The sequence below is a fragment of the Accipiter gentilis genome, chromosome 5 (genome assembly GCF_929443795.1).
Source record: "Accipiter gentilis chromosome 5, bAccGen1.1, whole genome shotgun sequence".
In the NCBI taxonomy this organism is placed as follows: Eukaryota; Metazoa; Chordata; class Aves; order Accipitriformes; family Accipitridae; genus Astur; species Astur gentilis.
In genome coordinates, this window is record NC_064884.1 from 47,059,094 (window position 1) to 47,079,424 (window position 20,331).

At 39.3% G+C, this 20,331-nt stretch overlaps 1 protein-coding gene across 5 annotated transcripts; it reads left to right on the forward strand.

Annotated features, from left to right (window-relative positions):
- Positions 1-302: 302 nt before the first annotated feature.
- Positions 303-20,128, forward strand: NBR1 (NBR1 autophagy cargo receptor). Of its 5 annotated transcripts, none has more exons than XM_049799634.1 (21): positions 304-501; positions 2,864-2,926; positions 4,265-4,283; positions 4,672-4,694; positions 5,550-5,768; positions 6,356-6,430; positions 7,564-7,781; positions 8,861-9,025; positions 9,500-9,706; positions 10,988-11,153; positions 11,671-11,940; positions 12,396-12,548; positions 13,023-13,098; positions 13,425-13,535; positions 14,009-14,197; positions 14,320-14,454; positions 15,061-15,427; positions 15,726-15,829; positions 16,386-16,464; positions 17,220-17,325; positions 17,712-20,128. In XM_049799634.1, the coding sequence occupies exons 1-21, from the start codon at positions 343-345 to the stop codon at positions 17,886-17,888; spliced, it is 3,081 nt and encodes a 1,026-aa protein (XP_049655591.1). In that variant the 5' UTR covers positions 304-342; the 3' UTR covers positions 17,889-20,128. The 5 variants fall into 5 exon arrangements, with proteins under 5 accessions (XP_049655595.1, XP_049655596.1, XP_049655591.1 ...); XM_049799635.1 differs by having other exon boundaries at positions 17,715-20,128; XM_049799636.1 differs by having other exon boundaries at positions 14,036-14,197.
- Positions 20,129-20,331: the final 203 nt, after the last annotated feature.

Below are 20,331 nucleotides of genomic sequence, written 5' to 3' on the forward strand. Positions count from 1 at the left end.
CCTCTTATTAGCTCCTTCCAGTCGTGTGCCGCTCCCGCTCCTGCCACGGCGGGGCGGTGCAGGAAAGGGCATGGCTGATTGGCTCTGCCGTGTGACGTCGCCGCACGTATCTAATTTGCGTACCGGCGCGGTGCATTGTGGGAGCTGCGGTATGGCCTCGGAAGTGCGTAGGAGGTGGCGGTGCCCCGCCCCCGCGCTCCCTGGCTCTGTTTATTGTTGTGGTTCCACAGTGTCTGGCCCTGCCCCCGCTGGCCAACCAGGGTGGTGAGGTTGATGAGTGGCAGGCGGGACTGCCAATAGTATCGTGCGGAGGGTGGGGGGGCCGGCCGCGTTCAGTCCGCCATGTTAGGATCGTCGGGCCGCCTGACAGGGCTTCCCTTGCCTCCTCAAGAGCGCGGCATGGAGCCGCAGGTGAACCTTCGTGTCACCTGCCGTGGGGAGACCCAAAGTTTCCTCGTGTCAGACTCGGCGCACACGACGTGGGCGGATGTGGAGGCCATGGTGAGCGCTGCCTGTCCCGTCCCTCCTCGCTACGGGAGGCCGAGCGGAGGGCCCGCTGCGGGGCAGCGCTGCCGTAGCCGCGGTTGCCGTAGCCGCGGTTGCCGCAGCCGCGGTTGCCGCAGCCGTGGGGAGCCGTGTCAGTGAGGTGCTGGGAGTGTAAGCGCCTCTCTGAGGCCCCAGCATCTTCTCTCTCGTCTTCCTAGACTGCGTCCCCTATTTCACAGACTGTTAGAACTGAGGGACTGCTGCTGTCTCAGTTTTTCTTTTAGCGTTAACAGTAACTTTTACTCCTGTTTATGTACTTAGAGTGGCGTGAAAAGCCTGTTTTGGATAAAGCTTCTTATGGGTCGCTTGTTTTTCTGTGTGAGCAGGTGTCCTTAGCTGCGTGCTTTGCTCTTTTCCACAGTTAGGGATACTTGGTTTTGGCACTGTACCCCTATAAAGTTCCTCTTATTTCCCACTCTTTTATGCATTGAAGCAGATAAGGTGAAGTAGTACTCTTTTGTTGCTTATAGAATGTTTTCCTGCAGACTTATCTTTGCTGTCGGGTGTACCGAGTCACTAATGTATTTTTGGTTTCTTGCTTCCTGGCATCTTGTGTGTGCTAGTTTGGATATAACTGTTTTTGTTACTGGGCCATGCATGCACAGGCAGTTGGTTATGAAGGTCTGTATATAATGCACTTGGTATATTGAAGATTTTTTGTTTGGATGTTTACTTCCAGTGCTATTCAGTGAAAGTTTCTGTATGGGATGAGGTTGAAATTGTGCAGTAAGGATTCCCTTGGTTATGTTGAAGCTGCAGTGATTTTTTTTTTTTAATTCTGTAGCAACTGTTCTGGTTTGGTTTTTTTTTTTGCTTACTCTCAAAGTTGCATTTTCAGAGATCTTGCCAGTATTTTATTTTCTTTCAGTTCTTTTTTTTAGCTAACATATTCCAGTACCTTGTAGGAGGTTCTTGCATTGTAAATTATTCAACTTCAAAGTTTAAACTGCATCATCTTCACTCATCATATTTAAGTCTTCTAGAAGAGGCACTAGTTCAGGCTTAAAATACTTGGTGGCAAGTAGACCCTGCAGGAATGTCTGAATTAGTCAGAATCCTACTTGCATCAAAGCTGGAAGCAGATTGCTATGTAAGCATGGTGCTGCCCTTCATCTTTAGCCTGAAAGTGAGGGTGTGTTTGTTCAGTTCAAGGTGTGGTGTTCTATTATAATAATGTTTCCCTAACCAAGGTAGTACCACTGGGTGTCTCTGCGCTATGTTGTGTGACTTACTGTTTCAAGGTAGTATCAGTTAAACTGTGTTTTTCCTATGTTTTAGTGTGTTATTAAACATTTGGTGTTCATAAGGGATAACCCAATCTCTGGTTCTAGCTTGAGTTTTACAGGAACAATCTGTGGTGCTAGACAATGTAGATACAGACCACAGTCTCTTCTTGACAAGCTGAGTTGGTTTTCTTGCTGCACTCCCAAAATTAATTTGGGATATATCACTGGAAGAACCTGCCTGTAGCACATTCATTGCAGAGTGTTAAGTCCCAACCATCTGCTGTCTTGTAAGGCTGCTAGTAGTGTTCCTCTGTTAGGCCCAGGCTAGCAGAATGTCTTGGGTATATCAGTTTTTCAGAGAGAGTTTCTGTTAAAAAAAATATAGCTTGTGTAGGTAAATGATATAAAAATGCATGTGAGCCTCAAAGACTGTTACTCAACATAGGGAAACAACAGCCTTCATTTATGGTTTTTTTGATGCTGTTAGTTCTGCCCTACTAATGCAAAATACAAAATAGCTGCTCAGCTTTATTCTCCTAATTCTGATCTCTGTAATGGATTTATATGTTCAGATGTACAGTGCATCAGCCAGTGAGTAGCAGAACAAGATACTTCGCTCTTCTTAGTATTTGAATTAACCCTAGTTTCTCAAAACACAAGTAGGTTTGTGGAAAAAAGGCTAATCACCTGTGTGACCTGTCTTCCTGGTACTTTTTAATGTAAAGTTGTCATTTGGTGATTGTTGGCTTTAGCCTCTGTATATTGCAGTGTTTGCTGTGACTGAGTTCATTAACCTGAGCTAGTCCTTTTATAATGGAAAGGTTATTATTATTTATTTTGGGGTAAACATTAACTGGGGAAGGTGAAACATTAAAGAAATGAATTTTTTCTTTTTGTTATGGAAAGTTAGTAAAGGTTGGAGGCAAGGCACTGGGGAGAGTTGTTCAACTCCAGAAGAATGGATTTTGTAAACCAATGTTTATTTCAACTGAGAAACTGAAGGGAGAGGTGGAAGGTTTAAAATATTTTTCCCTATTAATAATCAGGCTTATTATGTCTCACTGTGGTTTTGTGTTCTTTTTTTCTTACAGGTTAAAGTTTCATTTGACCTGGACAACATTCAGATCAAATACATTGATGAAGATGATGATGAGGTAAATACCCGCCACCCCACCCTCCCAACAGGTCTAACAAAATATGTCTGGTGTGAACCTTTCTGCCTCTTGATAATTTTTAGTGGGTCCTTGAGGAGTGTCTATTATGCAGATCAGAGGTGATTTTTTTTTTTGCCCCTTGATAAGAAAATAGCTGTTAGTCTTGTGGTTTCACTCTTAATGTAGCATACTTATTTTAAAATAATATTTTTCTAATAAGCTGCTGCCTTTCTTTTTCCCACCCCATAGAATCAGCCAGTGGTTCTATGCACTCTGAGGGAGCGATGCTTCTGTTGAGGGACTCTTTTAGTTTTCATTTTATGAGAATAAGGTAGTTGTAACCATTTGTGTCTACAGCCGTGGTAAAGCCCTGTCTCTTCAATCTATGCTCCTTCCTCTGGAAAATGTAGGTCCCCTGTCATTAGCATATGTTTACTTAAGTGATCTGGTGTACTCAAATCCTCTGCTTGTTTTATGCAAATGCTATAATCTCCAAGCAGATTACTGTCTTGGAAAACAAATTGGTTACTTCTGGTTGTCCTTGCTGCGTAACTTCCAGCTTGGTGTAACCTCACCCTCTCATATTCTTTCTGTTTATCTAGAGATTTAGAGTAGAATTTAGCTCTCAAACAGAAGGTAACTTTTGCATGCTCAGTGTTCCCCTACTTGGTTTGTAGCTCTACTAAATTGCAGAGATGGGGATCTTAGGGCAGGGAAAAAATAAAAACAAAGGGGAAATGTCAAGATGCTTGCAGCAGCATTTCAGGGAAAGACTCTCCCTGTATTTTCCAGCCTGCATCTATATAAATATATAGATGCATCTGTTGAAGATCTTTTTCAAATACTAATAGAGTAAACATGGTTCAGAATCGTGCAATGCTGTAGTGATTAAATAGCTTCTTATATTAGTAACTTCTATATGAAAAATTGATAAATGAGCCCTGTGGAAGATGGGCTTGGTTTGTGTCTAAATCATGAAACACTTAACTGTTCTTTTGCTGAGCATTAAAAGCGACCGGATACAACAACTGTGTACTTTTATAGCAAACCCAGTGGTACTGGCTGCAGCTTACTTCCAGTAGATGAGACCACACTTGTTCTGGGTGCTAGTAGGTGCCAGAGACCTTGCTTATTGTGCAAATCTAATAAAGGACATGGTCTACTCCAGAACACCACAACATTGATTAATGATTAAACATGGCAGCAATAACAAATATCTGCAGAAGTGGTATTTTGGAAACTCTGAGTAAAAGTACATTTATTCTGAAAGCGTGTTAATTTTAAGAGAATCACAAAAATATATCAGTGGCTATTACTCACTATTATTTCTCTTTGCAGGTCTCTGTGAATAGCAAAGGTGAGCTGCTACTTTACTGAAGTGAAATCAGTAAACGGACCCCAACTGTTGTTCATGTTTTTCGAGAAGCAGTTGAGAATGCTTGCTTTTTTATTTTTGCATTTTATGTATGGTGGGACATCAAATTCTTCCCAAAGCAAGGAGTTTTTGATCCATAGGAACAAATTGGAAATGACTAAATTAATTGAATGTGAAGTCTCTAGGCTGTGAGAGCGTGTTTGCTTGTTGTTATATATACAACTTCTTCTTTCAGTAGCACTATTTTAAAAGAATTTACAGAAGGTATGGGAGAAATTGCTTGATGTAAGGGTCCCTAAATACTGTGTGCTAAACTTATATCTGTTGTTTGAGACAGGGAAAATTCACATTTCTTTCCCTTTTTCTTTAGAGGAATATGAAGAAGCTCTGAAGGTAAATGTTCTCTTTGACTTTTTTCAATATATTTATCCTTCTCCAATTAAAATTGGTGTAGCTGAGAAAAACCATTACCTGGCCCATGGAAATCAGAATAACTTGGTGTTCTAGCTTTGGACACTAGTTTGAATGTTTTGCTACAATATTTTTTTCCATCTAGGCTAAGCTTGATTTGTATAAATTAGTTGAATAGACAGTTGTGATTCAGGGCCCTGAGCAGCCAATTCATTGGTTAAATGACTGGCTTTCTCAAACACTTAAATGGTAATCCCATGTTTGGAGATACTGGGCTCTAACGGGATCCCTTTAAAAATCTTGCCATGTAGACTCTATTGCCAGAGAGTACAATATTAAAACTTTAATTGGTATCAATGCTTAGTTACTTTATAAGCAGTTAATTTTATGTAGGCAAAACAAGAATTGCATTCCTTTAAATTTCAGTTGTACAATATTAATGCTTTCAGAACTTTTTGCTCGTGGTCTGAATCTCAAATCTGATAATAATTTGAAAAGAATGACAAATTAAAATCTACTGAAAGTTCCTGGACAGAATCTCTATTGTTTATTGGCCCATATGAACAGTTTTATTGTAGATTGAAAAATTCCTGCAGAATATCTGCATAAGTATCCTTTTGCTTATAATAAACTTTGTAATAAGCATATTGTTAACCTTATAAGGAAGGCAGAATAGAATATCAGCTGACCGTACCTTGGAATTTCACCCAGTTTTTCTTTTTGTATGTGTTAGTCTTTCCCCAACCTTTCCACTATAGTGTAGTGCTGTATTTTTACAGGATTTTGTATGTTGGTTGCAAGTGGGGTAAATACGGTGTGTGTGTACTGTTTATTTAGATTGCAGTTAGACAAGGAAATCAACTTCAGATGAATGTGTATGAAGAAAACTCTCCTCCGAAAGAAACTTCGTATTCTTGTTCTTTGCAACTACATGAAAAAACTGCAACAGAAAAGTTGACACTTACTAAAGATGAGAAGAAACCTCTTTTGCACTATTCCATGCTAGCTCAGGGATTAGAGGAAGACATAAAAAATGAAAAGGAGCTGACAATTCAGGTAGGATGCAGAGCTGGATTAAATATTCATTAAAACAAAGCATTCATAAGTGTAATTCACTTTATAGGCTGATCGTCATCTTTACCCATACATAATGGGTATGTATGGGTAACTTCTTGAATTTGGAAGTTGGTCTTCATTTTCAGCTACCTGCACGCCCATTGAAGCTTGCAAAATTGTTTGAATGTCTTCAAGAGGCTATTTAGATGCAGCATTTAGAAATGCAGATTCTTTCATGTTTACCGTTCTTAAGTATTTTGATAAGCAAAGCAGTTGGTCTCCTGAAGCTCTGATTGCTGTCTAGTAACTTCTGGTTGACTTGATTTCTTTGGCTTTGATGTATGATTATACTCAAATGCAGGTAAGGCAGAAATCTTTCAGGCAAATGTCAGTTGCTTCCTTGTGTTGCTTTTCCACTGTTCTCTGAAGAACTTGAAATATTTATTTTTTTTGTAAAGACATTTGAAGGGAGAGCTATTTGAAAGTGGTTAACTTGCTGTATTGAGGTTTTTTTCAGCTTTGCACACTTAAGGTTCGTGACTTATTTTTGTGGTATGTTTTTCTGTTTGTTTTGGTTTTTTCCCCAGCAAAAGTTAAATCACACTAGAAAAGGAAGAACAAATGAAAATCCTCCAGAATGGTTTACTAGCTACTTGGAAACAGTAAGTGTATTTTCTTCTGAATTTTGGTATTCTTAAAGGAATACAGGCTGTGGGTGGAAAACCTGTGATGCCTGACTTTCTATATCTGATCACACTTCCTCTCAGTACTTGTGACCAGGATCTTAAAGGGCATTTAGGCATTTAATCGCTTTGCTTTTGTGGTGATAAATGGAAACTAGATGTCTAACTATGACTGTGCAGTGTAGGTGTTTTAAAAAAAAAAAATTTTGATACATGCCACTTCTTGTGAAAAGTGGATTGTTTGGCTTATGCACTTGATTTGTTTGAGTGTAGTTTCAAGTACCTCCCATGATAGAATACTTGTTGCATTCCAGATGGTCCTAGGAACTTCAGGGCACTCATCATGAGAGAGAGCATGAAATACAATGTTGCTGTTGGAGACTCTTGTTTGACCAGTTTCAGTAGGGTAATACTTAGGCTTCCTGGGATTTGAAGCATAGCATTTGATGACCTTGCTTTTCTTGATTGTTCAGTTTAAGAAAATACTTTGAGACCATTGAGTATAACCTATAGGTTAATAACATGTGGGTGTTAACTTGTTTTGAACAGCTAATAAACATCACTGAGAAGCAATTACATATGAATGCTAAGAATTAATTGGCTAGTGAGTTCTTGAAACTAAAAGGTAGAGTGTACAATAGCATATGCATTTAGCTGTAAGCTTTTTTTTTTTCTAGAGCCTCCCTTCCTTTGCTACCTCTTTATACAAACTAAAGATAGAGGAAATTAATAGTTGTATTTAGAACATCCTGGTGGACAAAATCAGGACTTAATAGTGGAGACTCCAGAGGGGTTTGTTGGGAGTTGTGTTAATTGTCTTGGAGATTAGTTTCCTTCCCTTCATGCAGCGTTATGGAAGAACCACCTTAATATTGTAAGCATGAGTATATGATTTTTGATTTGCCTTGTCAAAAGCTATGGGCTGGTATTTTCTAAAATACAAATCCTCTTTGAGGAATGTGATACTTGTTGAATTTCATCTGGAATGTGCTGGGTGGATGGGAAGTGGATTCTGAGCTGCTTTATGATTTACGGATTGGGAGACTTGGGACAATGTAATCCAACTTCTGAAGCTGCATGGGTGGGTCTCATCCATGGTTACTTTTTTCCAGTTCAGGGAACAAGTAGTTAAGGAAACTGTTGAGAAACTGGAGCAGAAGCTCTATGAGAAGCTTATTCATCACAGTCAGCCTCCAGATTTTTCTGAGAGCTCTATTACAGCAGCACCTCCAACTTCAGAGAGCCAACCAGGGAATGGCAACCAGTGTGACTGGCTGATCTCCTGCTGCAACTGCCAGGCCCGAATTGTTGGAGTTCGCTACCAGTGCAGGTAGAATATGATGAGAGATGGGAGTGTGGGAAACCTAACATGTAGGGTGTGTGAATGAGTCCGAGAACCTATCCTGGTGGTGTAGACTTCTAGATTTCTAATCTGCAGCATGCTATACGTTTCAGAATGTCTAGTGTGTGTCTTACAAACAGCTTATATTCTCTGCTGTGGTCGCTAGACCTTATCTGCATAAGAGCAAGATTAATACTGTTTTGAGAAAATGTGATTGTTAGTGAGAGAGTGTTTCTGAGTGCTTCATAGCACTCAAACACTCCTTTACCTTTTTTGCATATAACATGCAGTAATTGTAAAGGAGAATGTTTAGTTCAGTTAATGACAGAAGAAAGCAAAACTTAAAACCACCAGTCTATAATAGTGCTTTATTTAGTTCTGACACTCAATGAGACTAAGGAAGGTCATGGATTTTTTTAATGATCTCACTGTTGTCAGTTTAATAATATGAAATAGTTCTTGCTGAGTGTCTTAAGTGAGGTGTCAAAACTGAGGTTTTTATTTGAATGAGGCAATTGCTGTAAAAGTAAGTATTTTAGGACTAGGCAGCAGCAGTGAATGAAATGCCAACAGGGGTTTTTCTTTGTATGTTTTTCTTGCCGGCAGGAGATGACAGTCTGTTTTTTAGCAGTCCTGTTCCTGCAGGACCAATCTGCTTTGCATCCCTGAATACTTTAGTTGACTTATCCTTTGTTTTCATAAGTATGATCATGTTTCTGGGATTTGATTTCAGTATACTGTTTTATCCTTTATAGCAACAATTGTTAGTCACTTGTGCTAAAGGAAGCATCAGGTTTTTTTCAATATGTATTCAAGAAGGAAGTGGGAACTATTACAGTTTTGCCAAGAAGAGAGATACTGATCCAGATATTCCAAATGGCTCCAAATATTGATGTATAAGTGAGAGAACCAGCTTCTGTTTCACTCAGGCACTGCTTACAGTGGTAGTATGATATAGAGTTGTTTCTCTGCAGAAATGTAAGGATTAATTATCCTTCAGTGTCTCTTTCTATTGCATTAATTCTTTGCCTGCCTCTTGGTAACGTTCTGCCTTTTCTGCTTTTCAGCCTTTGTCCAGCGTACAATATCTGTGAACAGTGTGAAGCAGGAACATATGCACATGATCCTAACCATGTCTTGTTAAAGCTGCGAAGACCTGTACTATGTATTGCTGAGAATTACAGCCTTGCAGAGTTTTCATCTCGCCTGCCTGCTACTCTGGAGCAAGTTAGGTAAATGGTGGTGCCTGTCAGTACCTGACAAGATTATCCTGATAGCAAAGTGGGAACACCTGTATTGGGGTTGATGTTCAGCTTTTAGATTTAGAGATAACAAGAAACGGAAATGGTATTCCAGCTGTATTGTACGTAGCTAAAAATAGCTAAATACTAATAAATGGCCCAAGCCATGAATCTTACAGTGTTTTTAATAACAAAGTAGAAAAGACAGAATTTTATGTTTATAGGTAGGTAACAGACTTTGAGAACTTGCTTTTTCTTTGAGTGTACTGTAATCTGCCTTCAACTGTGCTCTTTCACTGACGCCATTCAAAGTACCTTCACAAGCAACTATGAAGATGTTCTTAAAATTGTCTGGTATCCAGTCTAGAACCATGAAGTGTTCCCTTTGAGGCTAAGACTGTGTTGGCTAAAGCTAAATTCTAATCAATTTAGTGTATTGTAACAAGGTGGGTATTCTCTCTGCAGGCTCCAGAAGCAGATGGACAAAAGATTTCTGAAGGCAGAAAAGCAAAGATTACGAGCAGAGAAGAAACAGCGGAAGGCAGAGGTCCGAGAGCTCAAAAAGCAGCTAAAATTGCACAGGAAAATTAATCTGTGGAACTCGGTCCATGTATTGGAAACTAATGGCTCACCTGCTCTGAAATCTGAGAGTCTCCAACCTAATACCTTCCTGTAAGAGATGTTGTTAGCTGAGTGTTTCTTAGTTGTGCTGTCTGACCTCTCGTGATGGGACCAAGTTAAAGTAACAGGAGGAAGTTCATGAAATTACTGATTTAAAGTATCATTTGTCATTAGACTCTGAGAATTTTGTCTAAATGGAATTTGCAAGGTGGAGTGTTTCTACTTGGGAGGAAAGTAGGAGAAGAAAAAAAGCAACTGATGGTTATTACCAGAAACTTGTAGATTTATATAGATTTAGGCGGAAGGGGAATGCCTAGGTTTACATATATACATATTTACATATATGCATGTACATACAGTGTAAATTAACGTTATTACCAGTTTTAAAAAAGTCTGTATCTTCCTGCTATATTAAGTGTTTCTGCATAAAGTCAAGTACATTCTGTGTGCTTATGTTCAGTGCCTTTTTTTTTTTCCTCTTATGGTGAGGCTCATTAGACAGCAGCCTTTGCAGGCAACCACTTTGCATTTTCCATTCCCTTTTGGTTTTATGAATGTACAGGTGTAAAACTTGTATAGTTCTAGGTTTTTTTAATTCATCCCTTCCCTTTAGGGCATTCAAAAGTCAAATTAACATTAATCAGTTACTTGGATTTGTGGGGAGCTTGAAACAGCTATCTTTGCTTCCTTCTTGCTGAACAGGCGTGTTACAGGAACAAAACCAATGTTAATTTAGGTCTGAATTCTTTCTTTTAGCTCTTCTAAAATTGGCATGCATATGAGCTGCTTCACCAGTCCTCTCTGAGTGCGCTCAAATTAACAGTAAAGCTTTGGATTAAAATCTATTTTTGAGCCCCTTTCAAGCAAAAACCTGGTATCTTACTGAAAAATGTTGCTTGTAAGGCCAAGTAAGACACTAGCGCTTAGACCAGAGCACAATCTTTTTGCTTCAGCATCATAAAAATGACTTCATTCTCTGGCAGAATAACATAGCCCAAAGTGTTGTCAGACTAAATCAAATCAAGTGAAGAACAATGAGCTTTTCTCTGTTAAGCCTGAGTTCTGTAATTGTAATAATATCCTTCCAAATAAGAAAATCTTGTTTCGATGTGTTTCTTTTTTCCTTGAGCAAAGTGAACTGCTATGTAGTGTTTAGGCTTAAGATGAAAACAGTAGCTAAAACATTAAGAATTTTGAAATGCTTCCAGAGGTAGAAAGAGAAAACAAACTAAATGGCTTCCTCCATGTTTAGCCAGTGAAATAGCAGCTGAATGACTTCCTCAGTTTTGGTAGTGTTTTGGTGTATTTTGTTTATTTGTTTCCTCCCCCCAGTCCCAGGAGTCCTAGTCAACCCTTCCAAGCAATTGTCCCAACACTTAGTGCGGTGTTTGTGGATGAGAATTTGCCAGATGGGACTCACTTGCAACCAGGAACAAAGTTTATCAAACACTGGCGAATGAAAAATACTGGCAACGTGGAATGGAGCTCAGACACAAAGGTATCTTGCCTTTGCTATTGCTTTTACACACTAAAGTAGTTCTGGAAGATAATATTTGTATGCATTGGGAATCTGAATTCTCTGTCAGAACCTGTGTAGGATTTCATTTGGCCTGTTAATTCACAAGCTGGGAATTCTGGAGCAATAAGCTGTCTAGGCACTCTTTACAGCTGCAGACTATAGGAGGAAAGCAATCAAGATTAACATCACTGAACATGTGGTCTAGTGCTGTTATGATGTTGCATTTCAACCTTGTTTACAACAGGTGTGTTGCTTTTCTGACTTCAGAAAGCCTTTCTTCTGTAAGTGACTGTATTCATGTTGAAAGATGGGGGTATCTTACTTTGTGGTGATAGTGACTGATGTGAGAATGTTTACTAGCAGCCTCTCTTCTCTATGCCTAGTATCTACAAGGCCTTTCAGCAGAGGAACTTTAAGTGCTCCTTACTGCCTGCAGTTTGCAGAGAAGCTTGTGAAGTTAACTTTTGCTTTTTCTGTTGTACATTCTGTTGTACAGCTGAAACTTATGTGGGGAAATCTGACCTTGGCATCTTCTGAAAAAAAAGATGTGTTAGTGCCATCTCTTCCATCTGGACAAGTAGGAACCGTTTCAGTTGAGTTTGTAGCTCCTAACATAGAAGGAACTTACACCTCTCACTGGAGACTGTCCCACAGAGGGGAACAGTTTGGGCCCAGGATCTGGTGCAGTATTGTTGTGGATCCCTCCCCAGCTACTGACTATCTAGAAAGCAACTGTCAGAAGGATAAAGCTTCCAGCACCAAACAGGCAAGTGATTAATTCGGTATTTGGGTCAGTTCTGAATTGCCTAGTAGAAGGATCAATGTGTATTGTTTGGTGCAATGGTGTAGCATCCCTAACTATATTGATTTCCAGGGGACTCTTTAGTTACTTGCTTCTAGTTTTTATTTTTAATACTAAAGAAACAACTTTTATTGCGTTTTTAAATTCTAAAATGGTCATTCTTTTTTGTCATTCTTTTTGACAGGCATGGGATTAGTTATGAGTGTTGCAGCTATTTGTCTAGCTGCTTTGATTGAAGCGAAGCACTGCAGGATTTATATTTATGTTAGATCTTATCCTTTTGGCTCTAAAATGAGTGGATTTTAATCTCTTTTCAAGTTACTTGTGTTCTTATACACAAAATTCAGGCTTTACATTTCATGTGATTATTTCCTGCCTGCCTAAGGGGACTCTGGGACATTACTTTTTTGCTTTTGCAGGATGCTTCCTTAAAGACAGAAGCAGGTGCTCAACTGATGGGTGAAATCATGGAGCAGGCTGAAATACCTCTGCCAACTATTCCTTTAAAGATCAAAAATCTGCCAAGTGAGAGAGAATTTTATATCCCATCAGTTGATCTCCTCACTGCACAGGTAAAGTGCTAAAATTCAGGTAGAGATAAAACAAACCACCTTGGGTTTGATATCTAGGTACATAGGCATCCATAAGAATAAAAAGCTTCTGACCTCTAAAATAACCACTGTATTTTTGGGAAGAGTATATTGCATTTTAAGTAGCAGAACTATTTTCTTAAATTAGTATTGGGGACTGTCATTATGTTGAAGGTATGTGCAGGACAGACTTAAGATTCTCAGAGTCACAGCGTTGGGTCTTTCTCTGGCCCCTAACAAGGGAGTATTTAGCTCTGCCTGTTGCTGCCCTAATTTGTGTACCATGTTCTATGATGTGAATGTACATTATGGGAAAACTGCCCTCTGTCTGAGCTCATGTTGAGTAACTAATAAAGTAGAGTTATTTGTAAGGTCCTGGGATCTGATGCTGGGAATTGCAGCATAGGATTCCATTTCAGCATTTGCTGATGAAAACTGTGGTGTTTTTTTCTGCAGGATTTGCTGTCCTTTGAGCTGTTGGACATTAATATTGTGCAGGAATTGGAGCGAGTGCCACACAATACTCCTGTTGGTAAGGTTCTCCTATATCTGTGTGCTGTCTCTAGCAGAGAGAGCTATGCTTTGTATTTTTGTCTTGGCTTCTTTTCAGCTTCACATCCCCAAGACCATAATATTCCAGACATTGAAGAAGGCTGCCATTTTCTTTGCTTAACCAGTGCCAGTGTAATGCTAAGCTAGCTGTTTATTTCACCAAATTATCTTGTAAGATAACTGGGTTTCTTCAGTCTTAGAAAAATGTGCTTTAAAAAAGGGTAACTTCTGAAAAGGTTGCCTCCTGGAGGAAGGAAGGTTCCTACTGCCTTAGTGCCAATTATCTTTGCTACCTTTGTTTTTCAGACATGACTCCCTGCATGTCCCCTTTGCCACATGAAAGCCCCTTGCTGGAGAAACCTGGCTTAGGTCAGATAGAGGAGGAGAATGAGGGGAGTGGATTTAAACCAGTGCCTGGTAAGCAGTAGTCACGGGGAGCTTGGCGGTGAGGGGAGGAGGATATTGTCACTTCTGTGCAATCAGCAGACTTGATGTCTAAAAAGAATTCGAAGTCCTGTCTTTCCCTTTTGTGGAAAAACAAACAGTTGTTTGGCTCAAACCAGTAGTCTGATGTGTAATATATGTATGTCTGGAGCATAATATATGTAGAATTCAGAAATGCAAATGCTTCTCTTGATTTGTCCAACCACTAGAATTGTTGGGAGAATTAAGAATTTGCCCTTCATAGACTAGATTACACTCAAACACTCCAGGTGTGGCCCCCATATTTCTCAATGACTTTCACATTCAACTTGAACTGAATTCCCAAATCTTTCAATTTTAAAAAAGAACTAAGACATAGAGTCAATTTAGCCTTGGCTAGCCTGAAAAATTCTTCTTATATTTCCTTGTGGTAGCATTAAAATTATCTGTTGTGCTTCCTTTCAAAGGAATGACGGAAGCCTGCTTTCCTGCAGATACTTGCAGACTGAAATTGAAAGCTGAACATCCATTGAACCAGGAGGAAGGGGAAGAAGATATGAGTGGGACTCAGTTTGTCTGTGAAACTGTAATTCGGTCTCTAACCCTGGATGCTGCACCTGACCATAAGCCCCCACAAAAAAAGAAAATCCTCCAGAGTAAGTACTATCTCTAGCTGGCTTCTGTGGCTTTACTTTTTTGCAGTCAGACATTGGCCACAAATTGCCCTGCACTGCAGGTGGTGACAAGCTTCAATTGTTTTTCCTGATTGTTTTATTAGACTCTTTACAAACATTGCAAGACACCTTCAGTTGCAGTATGATAAATGAAGAATCTCCTAGAATAAAAAGTAATTTCACTTCCAAAAAGGAAGCAAAGAGTCATCAGTCAGAGGCAATGATAGAAAATTACTGTGGTAAGTAAAATAGGTTTGAATTTAAGATAAAGCTGTAATAAGGGCTAAAAAAAATTGGGTGTAAAAAGATCTGACACTGTTCTAGGAAATTGATCCTCATAAGGTCAAGAGAATCATTTTGTCAGAAAATTGATGTCAGTACTCTGAACAAGCAGCTAGTTTAAGAGCTGCTTTAAAAAAAAGCAAAACTGAGACATAAAGGTTCCAATTGGGTATTCGAATAAGTGCTCATACATTAAACAGGGCTGGTGTTTCCATATTTTGTACATGTAGCTTGAAGTCAGTGCTCTGAACTGTTTCTGATGCATGTAATTTAGAAGCTGGAAACTGCTATTTTAAGTTCTCAGTGTAGCTCTTATTCCTATTTTTTATTATAAGCAGTATACCTATATTAGCAGCCTATCTGCATAGGCTTAACAGTAAGATCTATTACTCCTTCACACTATACCCCCACCCTCCCCCCCAATATATACCATTAATATCAGTAGCAAAAGTTTACAGTTGTTTCTGAATACTTGCCTCTCATGTCTGGGACAGTACTGTCTTTGCTGTTATCCATACAAAATGGGTAGAGTGTTAATACTTACCATTTTTTTTTCCTGTTAGGGGACCTTCCACTGCCTGATGAGAGACCAAGCCCCTGTAGTGATACTGGCAATTCTGATGAGGAGGAAGAAGATGATGATAAAGATGATGTTCAAAGTCAAGGCTCCTCTGCTTCGTCAGAAGATTATATCATTATTCTCCCTGAGTGTTTTGACACCAGTCGTCCTTTAGGGGAGTCTATGTATAGTTCAGCTCTTTCTCAGCCCACTTTGGAGAAGAGAGGAGAACCTGAAACAGGAGCAGAGAATCCAGAAGGGGGAAGCCAGCTGCAGATCGACAGTGTCAGTGATACTTTGACAACTTCTCAGACACTGGCTATAGTACCACTAACCCCAGAGATTGCAGACACCTTACCCCAGACACAAAGGTATACTTCTTGGACAAGAACAAAATGGTTATGTTAGTGTTGCTGTAGAGTCTGCAATGTTGTGCTTAAGTTCGGTGTCCAAACAAATTGTTGCAAAAAAAGTTTTGTCACATACTGGAGTGAATGTCCTGAAGCCTGTACTCACTGATTAGGTGTGTGCAAGAGAGAGAAAGAAGGGAGCATGTGAAGCTGCTTTTTTTTTTTTTTTTTTTTTTTTGTCTGTTGATCTTGACCTACCTACATGAGTACATGTAGAATGAAAGTAGTAAAAGTAAATTTTTTTGCCTTATGTTCTCAGGAATCTTGCATCTCTTCAGAATCGTATCTTTCAAGAACCAAACATATCAGCATTGGAGAATATCTCTTTCACTCCTCATCATCAAATAAGAGAAGATATTGACGGTACTTAATGAAGGGTGCATCCTATTGTTATCACCTATTCCTTATGCCTAGTATTGGATTTGATGTCTTGTTATTCTTGAGGAGAGCAGAAATCTACCAAGTAATGATTGTTTTTTCTCTGGTGTTGAAATTTTACTATATAGAAGATTTGAATAAAGAAATAATTGGCTTTGTGGATCAGTTAAGAGCATCTATTCATTAGAAGTGGTAGGAGGGTACTCAAAAGTATTTGTAGGCATCTAGAAAATTACCTTGTTCTGGAATTAATGAGCTATGTATTTAAGCTGCTGTTAAAATGACTGGGAGCTCGGACAGCAGTTCATCTCATGTTAAAGTGAACACCCACTGACTAATCAGCCAAATGACTTCTGAAATACTTTGGTTGTTTTGACTGCAGTGAGAGTCTTGCATATCTAGTTTGTGTCTGGATAACTAAACTTGAAAGTATTAATTTTGGACTGAATGCCACTCCCATTTATGTACATGTTGCATCTCTTCAGCTTTTCATTAACTGGGCATGTTGATATGATATTTTCTTTTTTTCTTGCTTTTCTAGAACCTGGTGCCGAAGTCAGTCATGGACCAGGATCTTCTGGATTTCTAACTAGTAAACAGAAGTGCTCAGAATACCCAAGGTAATGAAACTGAAGCTGTGACTTCACAAACACTGTTTTAAACTGAGAACTGCTAAATTAGGCACCTAGGAAGAAGCACTGGCTTACAGATTTCATGTAGTCAATATTTTGGAGAAAGGCCTCCCTTAAAGGAAACATATGCTGAATTATATAATGCTATATTTTCATAAGATCTGGGTTTCTACTTAGGAAAGTGAAGGGTGCAGAATTGGCAAGCTAAAGTGTATGAAGAGCTCAAGCTGAAACATTCTAAAAATTTTGTGGTGTTTTTCTGGAAAATCTCAGGATTCTTAAAATAGGGATTTTGTAAGTTAGCTACAAAGTTAAGCGTCTTAAGACACTGAGGCTGAAGGAATAAGACAAAGCATTCAGCAGAATATTAAGTGGCTTAAGAATTGATGGAAAACAAATGGAAGTTACTCTGGCCTGAATGGATGTGTCATAGTATGCAGCTTTCATGTATAGATGTACTCTTCTGGGTGAGAATACTTAATTCTTTACAAAAGGTCATGTTATGGAAGCAAACTAAGGTACATTAGCATAAAACCATAATTTAATAGAAGGTATCAAGAACGAAGGAATGGGCTTCTTGCATAGCTCAATTACTGATCAGCACCGATTCCTTTGTATCATAGGTTGTTCTCTCCTACAAGAACTGAATCTCAGTTGTCACATCAACAGGGAGAGACTTGTGTTTCGCATGAAACAAACACTTGGCTTTACTGACCCTTAAGTAATGCTTGACTTCTCCGCAGATACCCTCAAGGAAGCAGCATTGCAGGAGAACTAGTTAAAGGAGCATTGTCAGTTGCTGCTTCTGCCTACAAAGCATTATTTGCTGGACCACCCATTATACAACAGGTAAATGTCTTTCCTGTATGCTATATGAGTTTCACAGAATGCCAACCTTAAAATTATAGGTGCGTATTTTATAAATGTATCAGTATTTTCTATAGGACTTCATGCAATAGTAAAATGTTAAGCTTGATGGCATCCCTTTGAAGTATGCTGCTCTACCAGCAGATAGGGAAATCAATACCATGGGGATAGAAGCATGTCTCTTACACCATCATGTAAGAGTAGTAATTCACCTTTAAGTGAACAGTGAAAGTGAATATAAACGGCTAATTGTGGACAAAAGGGCCCCTGTGCCTTAATTACATCCCAGTATAATGTAGGACCACTGCTTCAAATGGCAAAAATAAATGATCTTTTTATAGCTTATTTCACTATCTTTTTGTTTTCAGCAGCCTGCAGCTACAGAAGAGCACACTGCCACTCTTCTATCCAGTCTGTGTGAGATGGGATTCTGTGACAGGCAGTTAAACCTGCGACTGCTGAAGAAACACAACAATAATATGGTTCAAGTGGTAACTGAATTGCTTCAGATCACTAACAGTGACTGGTACAGCAGTAGATGCTGAACCTTCCTGGTGGAAGGAGGAATTGTCTTCATTGAGTAAACTCTTGTTAAACACTGCAACAGTAGCAGTCTGCTCCTCAGCTGCTCTCTGTTTGGAGGTGTGACTAAAACTTTGGCTTTTCTTTGAGCTTTTGACTTTTTTTCTCATGGAAATGTCAAACAGTGCTTGTCACAGCATCTTATGAATTGGAGACCAGAATTTCAACTGTTATTTGGACCTCATTCATAGTTAAATGAGTATTCTTTAAGTCTCTAATTTCATACTGAATCCTTTTATCAGGGAATCCTGTAGAATTACTTAAACCTCCACCCAGATAAGAACTTCCCCTTTGATTGTGTGTAAGTTTTTTGTTTTTTTTTTTCTTTAGGCAGCTGGAAACTTGTTTTGTTGACCTTATAACAAGCTTTGGAATAGGAACCAATGTAAAATGCTGCTGTAAAATGTAGTCTTGCCTAATTTACAAGAGATGCCCCCAACTAAAAAGTTGTTTATTCTGATACGATTTAGTAATTGATGTGTCCAATGCATGATAGTAATGTAACAGACTTAAATCTTGCAAATGAGTCTTAGAAGAAAAACATTGCTCATACATGAAAGCCATCTTGAACCATCAAACAACTTTTGAAAAGTCTGAAAGTGTAACAACCACTGTTAAACTGATAAATGCCAGGGGAAGTCATTGTTTCTTGTAGCAGAATGAAGCAGGAGAGTGAATTTGCCGGCAGCAATTGAACCAGCTCTAGTAATGATAGTGCAAAACATACCTCTACCAGGAAAATACAGCCTACGTAAAATATTTTGTTAAAAATGGAGTGTAAGAGTAGGAAGGGCCTTTCTAAGAATCTTCATAGCTCTTTGTAAAAATGTTAAAAATTTGACCACTACCTTTTTTCAGTATAGTGCAAAACTTTTATTCTGTTAATACCACATATAAGAATTGAAGAATGTATAGAAAACCAGACCTGAATTGGAGTACAAACTCTGGTAATGTTTAGGAATGGACAGAGTGCTTGAGGTAGGGATTGTGTGACTTACAATTATAGTTTGAAAAATGCATTAACTTAAGGAGTTTTAAGTGTACAGTCTCCTGTGATGGTTCTAGCTGCTCCCATGTTTCCATAGACACTTCTGTAGGATTCATTTTTCTCACAAGATTTTGCTTTAGATGCCCATATTTAATTTGAAAATCTAAGAATTCCCTTCTATATGTGCTGAGAGATTTGATTCTGAAGAATCGCAAGAAACAAGCAACATATACTGCTGTGCAGTGGTGCATCCATAGATGACTTTTCAGAGTCCAGTCCCTCTGAAGGTGACAGCAGTGTTGGCTGTGTTCTTACTTCTAAGCAAACTTTTTTCCTTGCTGCAGTAAGAGACCATCGATCCTAAAATATTTCATATTACTGCTGCTTCAAACTAAGGTGTTCCTGTTTTGTCACAATGTAGCTGAAGTAGTATCAGTATTGTGACTGACCAGGTGATGAGTAGTAGTAATTTTTTAAAAGATGTAATACCCTTAGAGATAAGATACCATAAACTAATTGAAGAAAAAAAAATCATACCATTTTTTTGTTTTAAACCTATTTTTATAGATTGTGGAAGATATACTCTTTAAATGTTTATTTTGAAATACAGTAGAACTATTTTGCAGTGTGTCCCATCTCTCTGTATGCCAGTACAGCTGTCTGCTGTGGACCAGATAAAGATCTTTCTGTAACTTGAAACCACTGTTCCCCCCCCCTTAATTTATGCATAGTTTTGAGTATCTTTTCGCTTATGCCTATGCTAGAATGAGGAGGAGGAAATGACGTGGATGAAGTGCAGTAGCTGGTGAAATTTCTAAGCGTAGTGTGGTTATCTGCTTTCATCTGGAATGCCGAGCAGGACACATGTTCTTTCTATGTGTACCCTCATACTTGGAATGTTACTGTGTTCTATAAATTAGCAAAACACTAAGACGTTTGAGGAGGAACACTTCACTACAGACTGAAATGTGATGTGTGAAATGCCGTTTTCTCTAGGTGACTTTTTACTAGGGTTTAGATAATGTATGCTCAGGCTTAAGATCTGTTTCTGTTGGCTTTGTATATTTTGTTAATGGATGCATGGTATAATTTATCTTATATTCTGTAGTGCAGATATGACCTCTGTATCTTATTTAGGGTGAGCACTTTAAAGTCAACTGTGATGAGGGGGAGGACCACCTCTTCCTCCGTCCTTACAATAAAACTCTATCCCTCCGGCTGTCCCTCGGGCTCTTTGCAAGCGGCGGGCGGCGCGGCAGGGCCGGCGGGAGCGCTCGGCGGCGCCCGTGGTTGGCCCGGCCCGGCCCGCTCTGCTCTGCTTCCTCGGGCTGCCGCCGTCCCCGCTTCCGCCCGGAGCACGTGCCCTCGGCCCCGGCCGTGCCCCCCCCGCGGCGCTTTCGGTTCCACTTCGCTGGGCT